Source organism: Pleuronectes platessa, chromosome 9 (genome assembly GCF_947347685.1).
Source record: "Pleuronectes platessa chromosome 9, fPlePla1.1, whole genome shotgun sequence".
Classification (NCBI taxonomy): Eukaryota; Metazoa; Chordata; class Actinopteri; order Pleuronectiformes; family Pleuronectidae; genus Pleuronectes; species Pleuronectes platessa.
Window position 1 is genome coordinate 9,551,623 of NC_070634.1, and position 20,198 is coordinate 9,571,820.

The 20,198-nt window shown below is 42.6% G+C and overlaps 2 protein-coding genes across 5 annotated transcripts in view; both read right to left on the reverse strand.

Moving 5' to 3' along the window:
* Positions 1-4,419: 4,419 nt before the first annotated feature.
* Positions 4,420-15,557, reverse strand: fam20b (FAM20B glycosaminoglycan xylosylkinase). Its single transcript, XM_053430252.1, has 9 exons — positions 15,359-15,557; positions 14,032-14,348; positions 13,608-13,855; positions 13,437-13,523; positions 13,223-13,332; positions 10,420-10,591; positions 8,646-8,837; positions 7,404-7,463; positions 4,420-7,051 (listed from the first exon to the last, which is right to left on the reverse strand). Exons 2-9 carry the CDS (start codon positions 14,158-14,160, stop codon positions 6,820-6,822), a joined length of 1,230 nt encoding a protein of 409 aa, XP_053286227.1. The 5' UTR covers positions 14,161-14,348; positions 15,359-15,557; the 3' UTR covers positions 4,420-6,819.
* An 854-nt stretch (positions 15,558-16,411) lies between these two features.
* ralgps2 (Ral GEF with PH domain and SH3 binding motif 2) overlaps positions 16,412-20,198 on the reverse strand; it is a 71,263-nt gene continuing 67,476 nt past the window's right edge. For all 4 annotated transcript variants that reach the window (XM_053430249.1, XM_053430246.1, XM_053430248.1 and 1 more), the window contains one exon: positions 16,412-20,136. In XM_053430249.1, the coding sequence (XP_053286224.1) occupies positions 20,107-20,136 (30 nt within the window). In that variant the 3' untranslated portion in view covers positions 16,412-20,106. The remainder of the gene's footprint in view (positions 20,137-20,198) is intronic.

Below are 20,198 nucleotides of genomic sequence, written 5' to 3' on the forward strand. Positions count from 1 at the left end.
AGGTACATTGTTGTGGAGCTCAACCCTCATCCAGCCTCCATAAACTATATTGTTCGAATGCAGGAAGCCTCATTTTATAAAAGTGTAACTTGCTTTTGAGATCCTCATATTAGTGCACTTACAGGAGCAGGAGTCCACACAGACAGAATGGATTGGGTCCAGATGCATATTAGGATCTGCACCAAATTGCACACACTCACAAACATATAAGACTTTTTCATCAAGATCCATAAATGATTCTCTGAAATCAATGACAATGTTGAAAATCACAATGTTAAAGAAAGTGAAAAAAAAATGATACGGCCTCCACTCCCTGATCCAGATCTGCACCAAAATAAAGGGTTTTTCCGTGGCCCACACCACATCCTTCCATTAAGTCTCATGGTAACTAACAGACAGTCAAACCAACCCAGATGGAAACATAACCCCCTTGACGGAGGAATATTATTATATATATATTAAAAAGGTACTTATTCTGATGCTAAAAATGCTCCTTTTAAAAGGTAAGGCATTATGACTGTAATCAAAAGTAGAGCTGGATTGATCGGTGGATTAATCCATGAGATGATCATCAGACAATTAATATAAACATATTTTCTGATGTTTTATGCATCAAACAATGACACAAAAAAAATAGTCGGCCGATTTAAATAATATTCAGCTTCAGGATTCATGGACCGGACCAGCTTTGGCCTTGTGCACAAACGGTGGGATCTTATTCAAGATAGGACCTCCAGGTTTAGCTGCTTCAATTCTACAAATTAAGATCTACTTCTTTCACACAGGACCATGAACAGGTTGTTGTTGGCATTCAAAACTATTGGAGCCACCGCTCCCATGGTCAAGATGATAAACAAAATGCAAATCAGTCAACACAAGTCGTCCCATTGGTGTGAGTCCTGCTTCGTGGGTCTGTTCTCACAGCGATGCATGAACACAAGTGCTGAGGTCATCTTTGTCTTCGTGGAGGGATTATTGGCCCTCATCAAAAGTAACACTGCGTCTCTGTCCCTAGAAGGTAGTTCAGACCAACGGTCGCGTTCTTAATCTGAAAGCCCTCATCGGCAAGCAGGTGCAGACTCGCCCGCTCCTTCGCCCGGAGGAACACGATGCAGTGGAGCCCCCTGCAGACCTCACGTGAAGCCTGCAGGGTGAAGGAGCTGACAGGAGTGTTGCTCCCCTCCACCAGCAGCTGCAGGAACCCAGTGCTATTCCCTAAGTTCAGGTTCTGGTAACACACGTCTACGTACAGAACGTAGGGTCCAGTGCAGTTGACGAGGATCCTCTGATTCTGCTCATCAACCAGACTCATCATGTGTTTGCTGCGAGTGCGGTCAAACTGCAGCGTCCTGTTACCTTGAAGGCCTGGATGACAGAAGAGAAGAAAGTGAGAAAAACACATGTTTTACTTGTGAGGGTTAACCTTAACCTAACCCTAACCTTTTTCTATATGAATGTTTGACAAAAAGCTCAAGATTGTATCAAGATTTTTTGTTTTTTGAGTACTCACGTGAAATTGGATCAAACTGTATGTGTACGTTATCCCCAGACACCTGTTAAGAAAAAACACTGACGTTAGAGAGTATGTGGATGTTCATTGACCTTCCATCTGTCCTGGTGTCAGTTGGACTTTACAGCTATGACATGTTTGAAAGGTCGTGGAGCTGTTACACCCCGATGTCTGTCACTGGGAAAACACAAGTGACATTGTTTATGTCAGTCGGTGGTTAGGTCGCATGCTGTGAAAACAGGCCGGGCTGAAAACTGGGGAAAGTCTCAGTGTGGGATGATTAATAACTGTAGTGAGGGCAGCATCGCAGCAATAAACACTGCAGCCTAAATGTAGAACAAATGTTAGTCATTAAAATAATCCTTATACAGAAACTAGAAGAAACAGTCATCCAGGTCATAGGATGTGTGAAGAGCCTCAGAAAACCACAAGTGAAAAAAGTGTGACATGATCATGGAGAAAGGACCAATGAGGCTTCCTGTCAGTAACTCTTATTTAATAATGTTGTCTAAAGTTGGGACCATCTGTTCTGTAGGAGAAAGATTTCTCACAGACAGAAGATTCAGTTTCACACAGGAAATTTAAATGAGCAAAAGTGGGATTGATATCACTGTGATTATTGGTCAACTCCAATGAGCAATTTAAAGTAACGTGTAGGCTCATAAAAGTTTGTTTTAATTAGTTTGTACAGAGGCAAAGGAAGTGGGAGAATGTTTTTTATCCATTTGACTGAACTGATCTTTTTTCCCAAACATTTATTAAAAGAAACTTTCGACAAGAGGAGAGGAGAGGAGAGGAGAGTAAAGAGGAGAGGAGAAGAGAAGAGAGGAGAGTAAAGAGGAGATGAGAGGAGAGGAGAGGAAAGAGGAGAGGAGAAGAGAAGAGAGGAGAGTAAAGAGGAGAGGAGAGTGGAGAGGAGAGGAGAAGAGGAGAGGAGAGGAGAGGAGAGTGGAGAGGAGAGGAGAAGAGAAGAGAGGAGAGTAAAGAGGAGAGGAGAGGAGAGTGGAGAGGAGAGGAGAAGAGAAGAGAGGAGAGTAAAGAGGAGAGAGAGGAGAGGTTATCGATCCTAAGAACTGGCTTACATCATATAAACAAAAAAAAAAACATTCACAGCACAACCAGAGAAATGTAGAGAAAGACAGGCACAATTTACAAAAAAGAAAAGAAAAATACAACTAGACAATCAACACCACCAGACCAATCCATTGAAAGGCTGGGTGTGCAATCCCATGGCAACAGTAAGTAAACCAGTCTAACCAGGCCGAGAAAAAACAACGTGTTCCACTACAACAGCAACCAGTGATGGACAAAAGTGTAAGAAATAGTACAAGAGTAGTCCTGTCTATACTGATGAGCAGTGTTTCAGTGTCCATCACCTCCTCTGCACTCACCCTCTGCTGCTCCTCCGCCCTCCAGTACACACACACTGTGACCAGCAGGCTCGCGACCACCAGCACGTTCTGCACGGCCACCACCACCGACAGCCTCCTCACGTGGCTCTCCATCGTCCCCGGCTCAGTCTGGTGTGTGCGCCCTGAAGCACAGCAACGTTTTATAAGATGTGAATGAGAAGGAAGGAAGGAAGGGGGGAGTGACTGGAAAGAAAGGTCATATCAACAACAACACACACACACACAGAGAGAGAGACCGACCGACAGACAGACAGAGAAACAGAAACACACAGAAAAAAAAAAAAAGCATGCACAGTTACAGAACACGCACGCACACATGTGCACACCGACGCACAGATAAACAGACACACACAGGACACGTTCAGACACGTTCAGCCCCACACACACACACACACACACACACACACACACACACACACACCTAGGACACTTTATTGACATAAATTCACCAGCCCCTTACCGTAATCTTAATCATCACAACTAATTACTTAACCTTGACCTAATTCTAACCCCAAACCCCCCCCCCCACACCACACCCACCCACCCACGATACAGTTACTGTACGCGACCAATTTACATGCAGGGCTGCAGGTGTTTGAAACATCTGACCTTTCCTAGGGAATCAAAACAAAGTGCTCACATCACTGTATGTCTGAAAGTCTACACATCTTCCGCTGCAAACTTAAAACACACTTCTGACTATACCTTGAATATTGGTACCCTCATGGTCGAATGTGCTTATTGTAAGTAAAGATAAAAGCATCAGCTAAATGTAATGTAATGCAAAGAATGGTGTCAAGAAGGCGATTAAATGCATCTTTAAAGATGCCAAACTCCTCCTGTAGGAATACGCAGGCTGTAAGTGTCACATCAACTGATTTCTTTATGGCAATAGAAGCTTACTCCATTTCTGTTCATATTTATCTGATTTAACCGTGCCAAAGTCAAACCCGGGCCTTAGGGGAACCTGTTCCCTTGGTTATCTTGTTCTTGTGTCTGTTTGCGTTTTCACCACATTGTTTCCCACATTCCACAAAACAATCAAGGCGAGTTGAAAGGGGGACAATTTCTTTGGCATGTCACACAGACTAGCTTTTATCTGTCAACTAACGGTTATGATTTCAACAAGGTCACAGCATTGTGAGTTTAAAGAAATCAGTGTTTCTGGAGTGGGATGATGTACAGTGTGTTTAGTGAGTCAACCCTCATCCTGTCATACTTCAGAGCTTCATCTTCAGTCGTCCTACGTAGAGGTTTTCATATTCCTGTAATAGTCGATGGGACTTCTGCAAGGTTCTTCAGTGTTGAGTTAGCAGTCGGCTTCATAATGTACTTTCCTACACTCTCCATCCCGAAAGGGATAAAGCAAAGGGACAAAGTGTAATTCGTTACAAGTAGTGATTCATTAATATACTTTTGTGTACTTCCACCTTAAGTTCACAGCTTCCAAAAGGGGAAACACCATTAGAAACAAGAATTAACGCTTGTCAACCAGTGTCGTTTCATTCTACATATTTTATTTCAGAATCATGAGGTCCATGAGCTTCACTCTCAACCACAGACATTTTATCAGTTCATTTTCAAGGCCCAAATCCTAACAGTTAAACCGAGTCTAAGTGAACCTTGTGTCAAATTGAAAGGATTCTCTTGAGGCGTTCTTCAGATAACACAGATTAGTGTGTTGACTTTAATTAGATAAGTCACTGTGACCTTGACCATTTTAAAGGAATCCCTGGGGGTGTTCCTGAGATAAAAATAAAAGGTGATTTGTGAGGTCACTTCGACCTTGACCTCGGACCCCTAAAATCGAATCAGTTCATCCACGTGTCCAACTGAGAGTTTGCGCCAAAGTTAAGGAAAATTCCTTTGGGTGTTCTTGAGATATCGTGTTCACAATAATGGAATGGACGGAAGGATGGAAACCCCCAAAACCTCCGTCTCCAGCCACTGTCGGTTGTCGGCATAATAAAAGCTGAATGTTGTGGCATGATGGTAGCTAGAGACCAACAATATTTACCTGCTTCTTCCAAACACAATATGAAAACATCAGAAAACTCAAGTCGTCTATCTTCTGCGTTGTGACCGGACAGAATGTGACAGAAAACAGTTTGTCATAGTGTCAGTGTTCTGGGAGACGTCCCAACAAAACACCTGCTTAGCATAAATGAAACAGATGTCCTATATATGTTGCACACATCAACACAGAGCAGGGTGGATGTGACAGCACCACGAGCCGGCAGCTGAGAGCGAACATCTGCTTGTGGGAGAGGGGCACCTGCCAAATGGTTTCACTATTACATTTCCCTTCTGCGGGGTTCAAGTTCTGCGACAAGTGTACACGCTTTGTAGACACGATACCAACAACCACGATGAAAGTAATGAAATGTCAAGTGATAAGGAGGGTGACCAACGATCTGTACCAGAAGCACATGGTCGAAAGGGGAAGTCCATCATCACAAGTATCGTAAACGCATTACATTGTTATAAAGGGCCCAAAATATCAATTCAAACAATATTTATCAGGAATGATTTTCTTTTGTTTTGGACAATATCATATATTGGACAGTGGTATTTTAATTTTAGCAATCATCAAGAGCAGAAGGATGAAGAAAGTTAGAATTTGAGGATGAAAGAGTGTTATTGGGTTAATCATCAGCAGCATACACACAACCTCCACCAACCATCCACAGCCTGATGATGTGAGCATGAGAGGAAAGTGGCCTAAGTGAGGTTCAGAGTTTGTTCTGTTCAATCTGAACTGAATTTAGGACATGAGAGCTGATTCAAATCTGGAAAAATTAAAAGAAAGTTTGACAGAGAGTGAGACTCTGAATGGTGAAAACTAAAACTACTTTTTATAAACTGGAGGTTAATTATGACCAAGGAGTTCCAGATATGACTTGTAATGCTTCCGAGATTGAGTTAAATTAAATTAAGAGTTAAGTCGAGGTCCCTTCCGACATGAGATAGCTAGTCTGACTTGTTTGTGTCAAAAAAAATAAAATAAAAGACTTTCAAGTGGTGAACGCATGGAAAAATAGACGTCAGAACCACAACCAAATAGATCAGTTTAATTCTGTAGATGAACCCACACACCTGACCTCTGCGTCCCCCCCACCTCAATTCTTACATGTCAGTAGCTTTCATATTTACGGCACAATATGGCACTCTCACACATCCAGCCACACACCCTTAAGTTTATTTAATATTATCTACAAAGCTATATTCTCTCTGTTTTATGTGTATAGTACGCAGTTAAATATGTACACACAGATGGCTCAGGAGCTGAGCGCAATTTCTTTTCAGTTCAAAGGGAAAAAATAAGTATTTTCAGTTCTAAAACAGATTTTCAGTTCCTTGGACTGTAAACGTCCAAACAGCCTGAAACACAACTGAACTGTGTCTTCCATCCGGATGTTGGTGGCTCATTTGAACTTCCTATCGCCATCTCTCTGAGCCCTATGGTTTCCTCTCAGATGACGTTGAACCTGGACCGGGAGGGAAGATTGCAGCAGGAGTGTCGTCACAACAAGTAGTAGTAGTGCACAGATGTGTCCTTACAGCAGCTAGTGCTCCTCTAGTGTACAACACTCCCTAGAGAAGGTTTTTGTAGCTCAAAGTGACACAGTTCAACACTTTGAATCGGGTGGTTCTTCTTTGAGAAGCACCCCAGTCTTGTCAGAGTGAATGGCGAGGAAGGGTTGAGGGTTAAGAGAAGCCCAGTCATTGTTCCCCCCTGTCGTTCCATTTGCCTTCTCTGCATCTCTTTCTTTAACATCAGGGTTGCACTGATGTCTCAGTCAGCAACTTTCATGTCTACTTCCTCTTCTCGAGCCCGAGGTAGTCAAGTCCTTGCTTTCCTTTTCTTTTGGGGCAATTTTCTCCTCTCCCTTGTTTCTATGGATGCGGGAGGTTCATTCGGTCCTCTATTAGGGTGTTGTCGGGGCCCTGCGACTCCATGCACTGCTTGACAGTTGCTATGATTCCAGACAAACGCCTATCCAGGGCTGCGAGGTGCGTTTCAGCCAGGACCGGGTGGATGGGGTCAAATGCCAGAGCCTGTCGCAAGGCTGAACTCAGCTCTCCACTTCTCAGTAGGTTCAACCTGTTCCACGTGGAGACGCGGACCCTGACAGGGAGGAAACACAAGGCATATAGTATTTAAACTAGAAAGACAATCACTAGAACTGCATACCTCTAACAAGTCCCCTTATGAAAAGAAAACTAAATTGACTAGATCCAGATTTTTGTTTAATCTGCACCAATTTGCCCACACGCATATATCATGAATTATTCCCTGAGAAATCAAGGAAATCTTGAAAAATTTAATGGATTTCTGACTCCTGATCCTCCTTATCATCATAAACACATGAATCAACAAACAAAGGGATAGGGGTGAAAACATAACATCCTTGGCAGAGGTCAAAATCATCATCAGAATTAGAATAAAATGAAGATGTGACAGTTAAGTAAGTACTCACATGCAACACTGGTAGAGTGGTGCCAGGATGCTTCGTTCATCCAGAGCTGCGTTCCCAAAGCTACACAGACAAAACAAACAAACAAAACACATTCTGGAATTGAACTGGATGCCTTTCTGCACCATGGGTACCAGCCACACTGTGCCATGGTAATACCGTGCGTGCATGCACACCATGAACTGTATATAAAGATGGACAACGCTTCTCCACTTCCTCCCACTATCCAGAAGAGAAGTTAAAGCATCCTGGATGCATGCGTTGCCTCCTTGTAGGAGGTGCCGTAGCTGCAGTAGCGAGGTCCCACCGATGAGCGCACTCTACCAATCATGAGTCAATCTCATCTAGAGCAGTCACATTTTCTAAAAATAAAGTTTGAACCAATTTGACATAACAAATACATTGACTCAAACAGGCCATCAAAGTTCAGATATGAACGTTTTGCTTAGTTTTCAGTTTACTGTCCAACCCTGATGTTAATATAAAATGACAAAGGCTTATATGACTCTGTTTGGTTAGGAAATGACTCTTTCTGCCGACTGCAAAGGATCCTTGATAAACTGATCAAATGAAGCTACTCCGATGTGTGTAAAATATCTATTCTGCTATCCAACATGTAAGATATATAGATGATGTGCTTAATAAAAAATGATATGATCAGTAGCTCAGTGAGAAAACCAGCCATCATGCAGACAGAAATGTTCCCAGTTTCGATCATGTAAACAAAAAAAGCTCGAAGACAGATTAATGGTTGAACGTCCCCCCCACATGAAAGTGTCTTTTCCCATGAATCAGACGTAAAGCTGTTTGTGTCAATTACAGAGTTCTTATCAAAGATGAGCATGCAAGAAATTCTCAACATATTGTTATTAAAAATATAGAAATGAAAAAGGGAACTTTTTTGAAGAAGACGAGCCAACACGTTTGAGTTTTTACAGAAGTTTAGTGAGTCACTTCTCTAAATTGGAGATTAACAGTGAACTTTTAAGTTCAAACAGTTTGAATTTTCAATAAAAAATGTATCATTGTGTTTTTGAGTGTTAATTATTGTAGTTTCATAAACTATTCATCAAATCTGCCGGATCTAAATTATATTAATAATAATAATAATAATATTAATAGTTATGTTGAAGGACGAGGAGAAGGAGGAAGAAAAGGAAGGAGAATAAGAAAAAGGGAGGGGAAGGAGGTGACAAAGTACAGAGGAGAACAAAAGCAGGAGGAGACTAAAAAGCACTAACTCACCTTTTTGCGTTGTCGAGCAGGATGAGCATGCTGGCACCCCCGTCATCCTGGAAACTCTCATAGTGATGCCGGTCAGCGTTCCCAATGAGATAATCAAATATGGCCGTGTCTATGACGTCCAGCAGCCTGGGCCCTGCATCATATGGTGGCATTTTCTTCACAGCCTCACAGTAACTCTCATCGTACTCCCACCTGGATGTTTACAGCATAATAACATACACATCAAACTTAACACACAGGTGGCCTCTGTTTTTGTGAAAACCTACAAAGACAAACATTTTTTTTAATTCTCGTTTTTGCGTGTCTTCCTGTGTGTGTTTGAAATTCCTTGTATTACTGGAGCGTCCTACATGCAGTCGGCAGAGGCGGAGTCACACACCCTCAGACTCTGAACAGGTCTGTTAGTCAGTTTTATTATCACACTATTAAAAATTGTTACAGTCTGGTATCACTAACAGGATCTCACTACTACAAGTACTCTGGATGAGTAAACTTAAAATCCAGTCTGATGTTAATAGCGTAAGAGAAACAAGTTCAGCATGCCGTCCATCTTGCTGATGTTACAAATCTTACATGTACAGCGTGCACACAGGAAACACAGTGCTCAGTGACAATGAGCTGATCCAGTCGTTTTTCAAAAGTGAAAGTCTTTCAAAATTTGCTCTTTAACTATTCTGTGAAGTCAGCTTTTGCTTAATATTTAATAACCCACTGAGCTAGTATGTATCTTAAGTATCAAGGCAAATTCTCTGATGTCAATATAATGAGGACTGTATCTCTCACATAGTTATTTGAATATTGATGTTTTGAAATGATTAGTATAATTTTATTTCAAACCGACTGTTCCTGAGGAACACAACCTGTGTAAATGTCCAGATACCCACAGCGACAGTGTCACATGACATTTTCCGATAGTCAGTGTTTTTTTAAAACCACCAAAGATTCTGAAAGCAAGAGCATGACCACGATAAAAACGCCTGAAACTCGCATCGCAATGGAGGAACATAGATAAGCTGACTTTCTTACTTCATTATTGGAACAAAAGACATTCTTAATTTGACTCTTTACACTATAGCAAATGTAAATCACTAAAAGTTTGGGCCAGCTCTATATTTTGCACTCTGCTGGGGATCCCTGACATCTGCTGGTGGTTGGCAAATTATCATCAAACTAGTACGGAAGACTTTCAGACATACAAGGGATAGTCACCATCTTGTTCGGTTTTCAAAATATGGATAAAGAAGCCTCAACAGAAATGATCATACATTCGTTCTATTGTGAGCCATAGATTCTTTCGGTTTGGTGTTCATGTTGTTTTTTTGACTAACTGAGCAGTTTGTGGATAAATAAATGCCTGCATTTTATTACAGAAATTAACTACTGAAAACAGAAGGTTTCAAAACCAGGGAGATATTTCAATGCTCTAAATCCAGCAGATGGTCAGGTGTTGAGTTTCCTCATAAGGTCACATCACTATATGTTTTCATGTAAACAATTGTTGTGGTTCCAGCTATGATGGAGAAGCAAAACCACCAGGCTCATCTCCCACTCCTATGTCCATCTCGGGAATCTTTTCTCAGAATAAAAGGAGCAGGTAGAGCGTCATTACATTTTAATAGTGGGAGAATGAGTCAGTGCATTTACAGCCACTCACACAAAAAAAATTCTGGTAAACATGAAACACAATAAATCAGTCCAGTCATAAGATTTCCCATGATTTTCTGAAACATAAGTCATGTGTGGAGATCATTTTTTGGACACACTCCAAACCAACCTGGCAAGTTTCCCCTCTCTGTAGGTGCGTCCCCAGGGGTGTCTGTGTTTCTGCAGAGGCCAGACGTCTGGCAGCCAAAGGGTTAATGAGCCCTCCATGATTTCTCCCTCTGCACAGGCTGGCTCACTTTCCCGACAGTAGTAACACTTTCCATAGAAACATGTGTTGTTACCTGGACAAAGAGAGAGGGGCGAAAAAACTGTTATGAAAATAAATCCCCCTGACCATTACGTATGATCAGCGATGAGATGTATGAGGTGCAAACATGGCTCTGATAGGAAGGACAGTGCGAGGCGTCACACCCTCTGAGGGAAATAAAACAAGTGGGAATAGAGTGAAGAAATGTGAACAGAGAGAGAGCACCCACATTCCTACTCACACACTGTGCCTCATTAAAATGACTCAGAAGACACACTGGTATGTTCAGTGCAAAAAACAACTATTTGAAGAAAGACTAAGCGTTTCATCACTGTCAACCTTGTTAGTGTTTTGAGTTTTCTCAGTTATGTAATGTACAGGAATCTAAATGAAAGTCTTTTTATTAAAACCCAAAATACCCAAATTGTCCAGAGTGATTACTGTACGTGGCTTATTTCAAATGTCAAATAATCCAAAAGCTTAGTCAATTAAAAACTGTCCAGTCAACATATGTTTTATATGTTATCAATATAAATGCAGGGTTTCCCCTTCATTAGCAGGTGCCACCTGGCCAACAAGAAACCCTGTGAAGTAAAAAAAAAAATCAACAGATCAACTCAAAATAACAGCAGAAAAATAACAAAAAATATCCATTAATTTGGAAATCCATAGTAATTTACACAAATATGTGCAGTGCTGGGTTAGGTTGTTCTCATACAAGAGCCAGCCTGGGCAACTTTTGACTCGATGCAAGTCTCTTGTAATGTAGAGTCATTGAATAAGAGGGATACAGAGCTAGTGTGACGGTATTTTAACAGCATCATCATTTGGAGGCTGTCACTTGAGTGACTAGAGTCCACATTGAGATGAGATTGCTCTGTTCATCTCAGATCACAAGAGAGGGCTGGGGGACAACTTTTGTCACAATGTGTCCATGACCACGTCTGTAGCTGGTTTGGCCAAATGGATCACAATGTGTCCTTAGTGCCGACTGTTCCTGAGATTGAAGATACATTTACAACAGTGCCTTCATGTGGTCGAGCACAACCCAACTGCCACCCGATGACCCAAAACACATTTTGGTAGATTCTCATGAAAGCTAAAAGATGGCGAATAGGACAAAGTTCCTTTTCATGGTGCTTAGAAATTTACACTGAAATATAAATATGAACCATGATGTAGTGAATTTTCTGGAGAATCCGGTGAGAATCACTATAATAAATAAAATATCAAATATGAACGTCTGACAAATTAAAAGGGATATTTCAAAGAAAAATGAAAATGTACTCATTATCCACTCCATAACCTCATATAGTGTTTTGTGGAGTCAAACACTTCACCAACCCCTCCATCGGCATAATAGTGAGTCGATAAAGAGGGAAATTATCCCTTTAAGGCCCATTATCAAATTGATGCACAATAATTACCATTTAGTCAAAAAGATTGCATACTCCAATGAGAGGCAATCTCAGATGACATTATCATAGTGTCTAAAGAGAGCTTGACAACAATTCACAACTCAAATGATGGAATAACTGCAACAAAATCTTAAAGTAATTCTTTAGCTATTTACAATTGGACTGAAATTAAGTTACTGGGATTCAGAGACAGATAGACGTCAAGAAAAATCTGAATTAAAGAATTTAGACTGTAGGATTAGTTAGGATCTAAAAACAATGAATACTTAATTTCCCAAAATGCAGCTAATAACATCTAGTAGTGTCCTTCAAGTTTCTGTATCAACCCAACCTGAGAAAATAAACTAGAATGACATCATCTGTGGTTATATTGTGATTTCTCCCTGATGACCTGACCTTTATATATAAAACTGCTGGAGTTCCCCATGAAAAAAGGTGATGTTTATTGTAGATATTGCATTCAGTTCTCATGTTTCACTCTCACTAAGCCTGTGATGCTCAGCTCGGTCTGTCTTTCAGTGAAAAATAATTGAATTCAGATCATTGGCAGGCTCCTGCAAAGAGAATTGCGAGCCGCCTCTTTCAAATTTTTAGCTGCCTCCGCCTCCCAACAAAATTCTAGTATTGGAAATTGCGAGTGATCACGTTTGTCCCGGGCCAAAAAGTATGTCTATAAGCAGTTGACTACAATAAAATAATTGTGGCGTATCTCAGAAGTCGATTGGTGGTGTACAAAATAGAATTATTGATGTAAATGCATAAAAGTACACCGTTTCAAAGAGCAATTAACTTAATTCTTACGAATATTCAGTCTGACAATTGAATAAGAATTAATAAAATATCCTTAATAAATAATGTGTCTAGGATTGTGTGTGTGTGTGAGTGAATCAACGAACATAAAGTAAACTTCAATACTGTTCAGGTCCTATTACCTTGTGATCAGTGTTGGTGTGTATTTTTGACGTGTAAAGTGAGTGTGTGTGGAGGCCGGACATTTCCCATCCCTGGTTTGGATAGGTCTACCTGTCTAGTGTAGGAAAAAAACAGGGCGTTTAAAATCGACTCCATTATTTTCTATTTTAATATCATGACACACACGTCTGTCAAAAGCATGACCGTGACTTCACGCATTTATTCTTTATTATCTATACAGTACCACTCCCTCACCAAACAGGTCTTGGAAGGGAAGCTCACGACTGCTTAAACTGAGAGAGTGAGAGAGGAAGAAAGAGTGGATCAGTTCTCACCCTGCATGAGGAAGGTGCTCAGCAGCTGGTCCGCCGCCACAGGTTTGATCTCTGTCCGCAGGTTGACGAATCGCCCCACCACAAGAGGTGCTCTCCTGAACCCTAGGATCCTGCCAAGAAGGCAGGAGGTGATACCAGAGGGTCAATACAGTCCTGAACCATCTACAGATCTGAGTCTGAAGGAATCAAATTCAAATAAAAGATGCCCACACACCTATCCAAGTGAAAAGCCGCCACCTCTGCATTGTGTCTGTCGTAGCCTGCGTATGGCTCGCCCTCAACGACATAGTCTCTGTTGTACCTGAGGGAGGGTCGACAGGACAAACGTGAGAAAGCTAAAGCAGCTTTATGCATAAAACACCGGTGCGTACTTCACACCGCTGACCTTTTGGGTTTGAAGACCACTTTCTGTCCCCCATCCAGCACCAGCAGGGCTTTGAGCTGAGTGCCCTTATAGCCCACATCTGCCCGTTCAATCCTGGAAGTGCTGAGGGCAATGAGCACGGCAGCCAGCTCGGGGGTCTCCTCAGGGTACACCTCTCTCGGGCCCACCCACTGGCTTGCTATCTCCCACGGAGACTGGAGGGTGTGGGTGAGACGAGCACTGCGGGACAGAGCGAGGCCAGCTTCCATCTGTTAGCGATGAATGATAATTACAGTGAGTCATTACATGTATGCAAATATTGAACACACTTACTATATACCAGCAACCACTGAATATTACACGTTCCTCTCAATTAGAGTTCCCAATGAGGGATGGGTCATTTCCATATATTCATAGTATTTGAACAGTCGGCCTGCACCCTGACCTTGCGAAACGCTCTGAGGTCCCGTCGACTGGCTGCAGATCCTTCACCTCCATCCAGCAGGAAGATCTTGGCCAGGCCCAGCAGGAGAAGCACGGCACACAGCACCACCATGCGCTGTTTGAGCTTCATCTCCGCACTGACTGGCCCAGAACCTCTCCTAGCCCGACGCTGTGTTTCCCCCGACCTGAGTCCCCCTCACCCCCGATGCATGGCCCGGGCAACACCCTGTCGCCCGACCCACCTGCTTGACCCCAATTTCCTTTAAGTTCGAGAGGAGCTGTATCAGCTGGAGCTAAACCTTACAAATCGGCAGCCACCTGCGGTGAAACAGAAATAAGAGGTTAGTAGGTATGGCCAGTAATAGGACAACAAAGAGAAAGAGACACAGGGAGAGAGAAGTGAACTGTCAATGTGTGGAGAGAAAACTGATTTGTTGCTGCCCCCCTGCTTGCTTCCCCTCAGGGGAGATGGTGACCCAGTACTGTAGCACAGCTGAAGCCTGTCCAGCATGTGTGAACACATCAGGATGCAACTGTGTGGCTGCTGTTTAAGTGTGAGTGTACCCATCTAATTACGCCACGACACAAAACCTGTACTGTGTACCGAGGGCGGCTGAACCTCACTGGGTGTGCAGCTACAGTGTGAACTGGGCTGTGTTCAAGCGGAGGGGCCACGTCTGCAGTATTCGAAACCTCCCTGTAAAAACTCTGGATTTGTGCTAAAGAAGAAACTCTTATTTACTACCCCTGTGTTGAGGGGCTGATGGGACATGTAGTCCTGCTGTGCTGCAGAGTGAGGATGGTGTTGGTGGGGATTGGACCCAGCACAGTCAGACAGAAACGGCCTGAACCTCCGAGGTGTTTAATCCCACGTCATGGTGGATTCCCCCGGATGCTAAAGGCTAACACATGTCAAGCAGGCTGGATGATGAGCTGCGCGTCACAGCAGCCACATTCACACCGAGCCGCCGCCACGTCTAACTGACACCGGGTCCGCTGCGGAGCCTGGAGCTGCTGTTCTCCGGATCAGACCCCGAGAACACCGCTTCAGCTGCTGTTCACTCGGGTCCACGGAGTCAATTCATCCGAACAATCTTTCCTTCTGCTGCCGCCTCTCCTGTCCGCTCCGCACGGACCGGGGGACGGCTCAGCCTCTGTCCGGGCCACACTCGGGTTATTCAGGTGCTCAGGTCTCTACAGCGACGTGGTCACATCCATGTCGACGCTGCTAGCAGCCTTAGCTGCACACCTTGCTCTGTGGGTTAGCACCAGCTAGCTTGTTACAGCCGTCTGTTGTGTTTACTGGCCGCGCAGCGACGATCACTCACCGTCTGTCTGTGGTTCACCGCTGACGAATAAGCTGCAAGTGTCGGTAAAAAAAAACCTGCACCATGGAAGTTGAATATGATGTACAGCGATGCTAGGAGTCACGGTAGTTTGTCATTTCCTCGGTCCCTCGGTGGCTCCCTCTTCCTCCGCCCTCTCTCCGGCCTGTCGCGTCCGCTTCTTCCCCGCGGGTGCTCCGAGCAGCCGGCAGGTGGCAGTGTTACTCCGCCTCATCCAACAGACTAAAGAGGGGCAGACTTCTCTTTAGTCTGCTCCTTGTCCCTTCCACTAACATGGAGGAGGGTGGGGAGTTATAACCTATACTGTTATGCGGGGGCCAGGGCTGATGAGATGAAGTTTACATTACAATCTATTGCAACAAAATCCATCCTTTTTTATTTAATCTAATAAATGTATTATGAATACATATACATACACACGCACGTAAGCAGTCGATTTGCTTTTAACTATTTATTGTAATAAAAATGTTTAATATACCCCTTTTGTTTCACACCTGTGATGTAGATACTGTTATTTTGATTGAGAAAAGGTCTCATTCAGTGCTGGGACACAAAGCTGTGAGCAATAAGCCCATTAAGGTTGTTCTCAATGATTGTTGATTGGGTACAGAGTGATGTAGTTTAGATTGCAATGAAAATTTAAATTACACAACAAAAGACAGCCGTTACTTTTAGCGCAAATAAAAAGCTAACATCTCTAACGTGATGGATGCGATTTCATCTGTAGCCTAGTGAGGTAATGTGTCCTTGATGAAAATTACTGGCTAAGGAAACTGAGCCAATGCATTTATACAATAACTTATATTTTGGCTGATTTAAACATTTCGATTATTGGATAATAGTTTGCCACACCAATAATGAAGGTATCCTGGAAAGAAACTCACTCATGAGAGATACCCTCAGAGCTCACTGTTATCAGTTACGTTTCTGCAACAGGTCAAATAGCAGCTGATCATCCAAAAACCCTCCCAATCCTTCATCCATTTCCCAGTTCAGCAGTCACAACCTTCACTAGAACAATGAGCATGAAACTGATTTGTGGTGTAAAAAAAGGGCAGAGTGTTTATTGGTTCTCAGTAGTCACACCAGGAAGCACATCGCTCTGTAGTGAGGTCACAGCGCTCGCCACAGTCATGACACGGGCAGACAGACATATAGAGCAAGGTAAAGGTCAAAGGTCATTTATACATCACCTTCGATGGGTTGAAGGAAGTTTGTTGTCAACGTCCTGGGTAAACGGTGAACAGATGCCTGGCCAGTGCATGGGAGGCACAGATTCACATTGGTTCCATTTCTCCACCAAAGAATAAACACATCACGTAACCACAGTCAATATCCCTCTTTCATCTCAGATTTTAAACACTTTCCATGACCGTTAAAAAGAACAAACTCAGAAGGTAAGGTTCACTCAAAACAGTTAATACAGGGCAGATTGTGCATTTGTAGACAGAATGGTCAAAAGAAAAGAAAGAACGTGGGCAAACAGAATTTTCAAGGATGACATCAAGTTTCTTCTTTACAACCAAAGATTATCTTACATGAGTGGATTACATTTGAATTTTCCACACTTATCCCAGAATAGATGATTGCGATGTTACTCTGTTGGTAGTGATTGGCCTTGAAATCCAAAGATTGGGTCAACCTTAAACCACAAAACAAACATAAAACGTGTTTCAATTGTTCTGACCATGCATTGTACAGAAATCATTACATAAAAAAAGAAATTCATGTAAACTCAGGTTACAGTGAGGAAAAGCTCATAAAAAGCGCTCTACATGATCTGAGAATTTCTCAAAGGGACAATTGTTGAACCCAAATTAATTCAAATAAACCATCTTAGATGCTAAAGCACCTCTCGTCTGTTTAGATATAAAACTCAGAAATCAACAACAAATATCTTGTCCTTTCTTTTTCTGTCATCGTTCCGAGTTAACATCAGATAAAGCAAACGTAAAGAAACGGAAATATCCATCCGCCATCATGGGTTTGTTTTTGATCTCAGCCACTTCCAGCCAGTCATTGTTTCTGAGACAGCATCAATTCTTGCTGAACTGCAACAGCTTGGCATTTTTTTTCCAAATCCCAGCAGGATAAGCTCGTCTGAATGTCAGTCAAGACCAGCATCGGCAGATAAAGTTTCTCAACCTGCATCAAAAAGCTCCGTCGCAACCATTTCACTTAATTAATTCACAGCCCTCTCACAGTCCCTCTGCCCACTAGTGGTATAACAACCCCAGCAACCGTCAGCCTCCATAGTGCTTCAGTTCTGGGATTGTGTCGTTTCACACGCTCTCTGCTCTGTTCCGCAGCTCCTGCCACACACGAGCAGTTTCCATTTCCCATCAGCTACTGAGTCGTCCTCTCTTCAAACATCCCATACGACAGGAGTTGTGGCGCGAGCTGGCAGAAAGTCAGTCGCACAGATGATTAGGTAGCGGATTACCCCCACTGCTCAGCAGTGACAGCAGCCTGAAGGGGATTTGCCTATCTGGCTCCAATTACAATGTTTTTCTTTAAAAAAATAGAGAAGTATGCACAGGCACACAAATCCACACACATATTTATAATAACTGCTGCGTTACATAAGCCTGACACTGGCTTCCTCATTCATTCCTCCACAGGTTCATCAACTTCCGTCTCTTTAGCCCATATACAAAAGGGCTGAATGTCTTCTGACTGGGACCCAATAGTCAGTCTCACTTTGTAATGTTTGTCTTATGACTGTATGTTGTGTTGCTAAATCAGATTTTACACATTTAAGTAGATTCTGTGCTGTGAGCCCAAATATGTTCTGCCTGTACCTCTGAGCTTAATCTAACCCATTGACGGGACGTTTGTTTCTACGCAATAATTTTTTTTTTTTTCTCTAAAGTTGATACAGTACATGTGGAGCAGTGTGGAGACTGATGTTGGGCTATGGATTATGTAAACATACAATGTAAACAGCGGTTTCAGGAAGGAGATTAGAATCTGTTGGGCATCACTGGGCGATAAGCACTTCATCATTTGTCACCACCACTATTCTGATCATGTTTGCTCAAAAACAAACAGTATCAGTCTCTCTGTGGTACAGAAAAACATCTGGTGGAAACTCAATCCAAGGTTTTTGCCACCGTCAGCACCATCTCCTGATTCCACCGCAGCTCTACGCTTCCTAAAGTTTCGTCAACGTGAAATAAAACAGTGATCATCACTTGGCACTAATTAAAACCAAGGTGCTTATGCTATTTCCAAATCAGAGGGTTGGGGCATTAACTAAGCTGGGTCCTGGTTTAAAGAATAAAGGGCAAGATGTAGAAAAAAAAAAAAAAAAATTCACGTGTACATAAAATATTCAAAATAACTGCTCCAAAAAGGGAGAAAAACATAAAACCCCAAAAATGTAACATTCGTATGTAACAGACAAAAGAAAAAATCTACATAAATGTGCAATCATTCTACTACAAAGTAATACTGTGAACTGCAACATCCCTCCCAAAAAAACAAAACAGGGAAAGAAACTAACAACACAGAACAATATCGACAAACAAGGTTTAAAATCGACTTGTATGGCTCCAGGTAGCTTTAAATGTCTGCTCCAGACCAGCAACAAGAAGAAGAGGACATAAAACCAGGTTCTTGCTGCTTTCTCTTGGACTCTTTCACAGTTTCAAGTCTTTAGTGTATAGTGTGTGTGAGTCTGGTGAAACCAAGCATCACCTTGTTGAGCTGATGGCGGCGACGACAGAGAGCAGACGACGCTGGAGAAGGAAGAATCGCAGGTTTGTAAAAGCAGGAACTCTCATCTACTCGGGCCTGAACACGTCTTAGCTTAGATTCTGGGATTATCGTACTGGTGTGGAACTCAAGACAAGATTCCAGTAATTTAAGCAAACATTTTCCCTCCCCTCCTCACCCAATGCAATTATATAGATACACACACACATATGCACAGATAGCTAAGCGAGTATATGACAAACGATGAGGGGCGACATACTGCTATAAAAAAGAGAACCATTCAGGAATTGTGTAAATCGTTTCTGCTGAAATCGATTGCAAATCAGAGCCCTATGCAATCAAACAGCCCTGTGTATGTGTGTAAATAATCCTGTGACAACTCCAGTGAATCAAGAGACAGCTGAAAGTCAAATAAAAAGTGTATTTCTAATCCCTCCAAAGTCCAATGAATAAATCCGACATGAGTTTGCACGTTATGATTTTGTGTCCAGCTGAATAAAAAAGGCCAGAATCTTGCTTTAGAGCATGAAAGGGCACACGAATAAAAAAAAAAAAGAACACCCCTTACGAAAACCAAAGGAGAGGATTATTTCTGTCCATCCGAGGACAGTCACTCTGTGAGAAAGGAGAAGTTGAAGGGCTCCACTGAAGTGCTGAACACTCGCAGTAAAAACAAAACAGCAAATGGGAGATGAGAGCAGTGGTCTAGGTCCTTGTTCAGTAGTCAGGATGTCCACATCAGTCCATTCCATTCCCAGCCACCCAACCACACACACACACACACACCCACACAGATTAACTCTTACACACACAACCACACACATTTACACACGGAGTACTCTAGTTAAGGCAGTGGTGGCAGGTGAGGCTGCAGTGAGGCCAGGGCGAGAATCGGAGAATCGGCGGTCAGGGCTCATGGCAGTGAAAGCTCCCACTACCGAGTCAAAACTCTTCCTCATCCTCCTCCTCGTCTGTTTCCTCATCCTTGTCTCCTTCACACTTCCCAGGATCCGTCACTCAAACGACATCAGATTGGTTGGCACCTGGGAAAAGAGAGAGAATTGTAAAATACAGCTTAAAACTAAGCAGTGCATGTGTGTGTGTG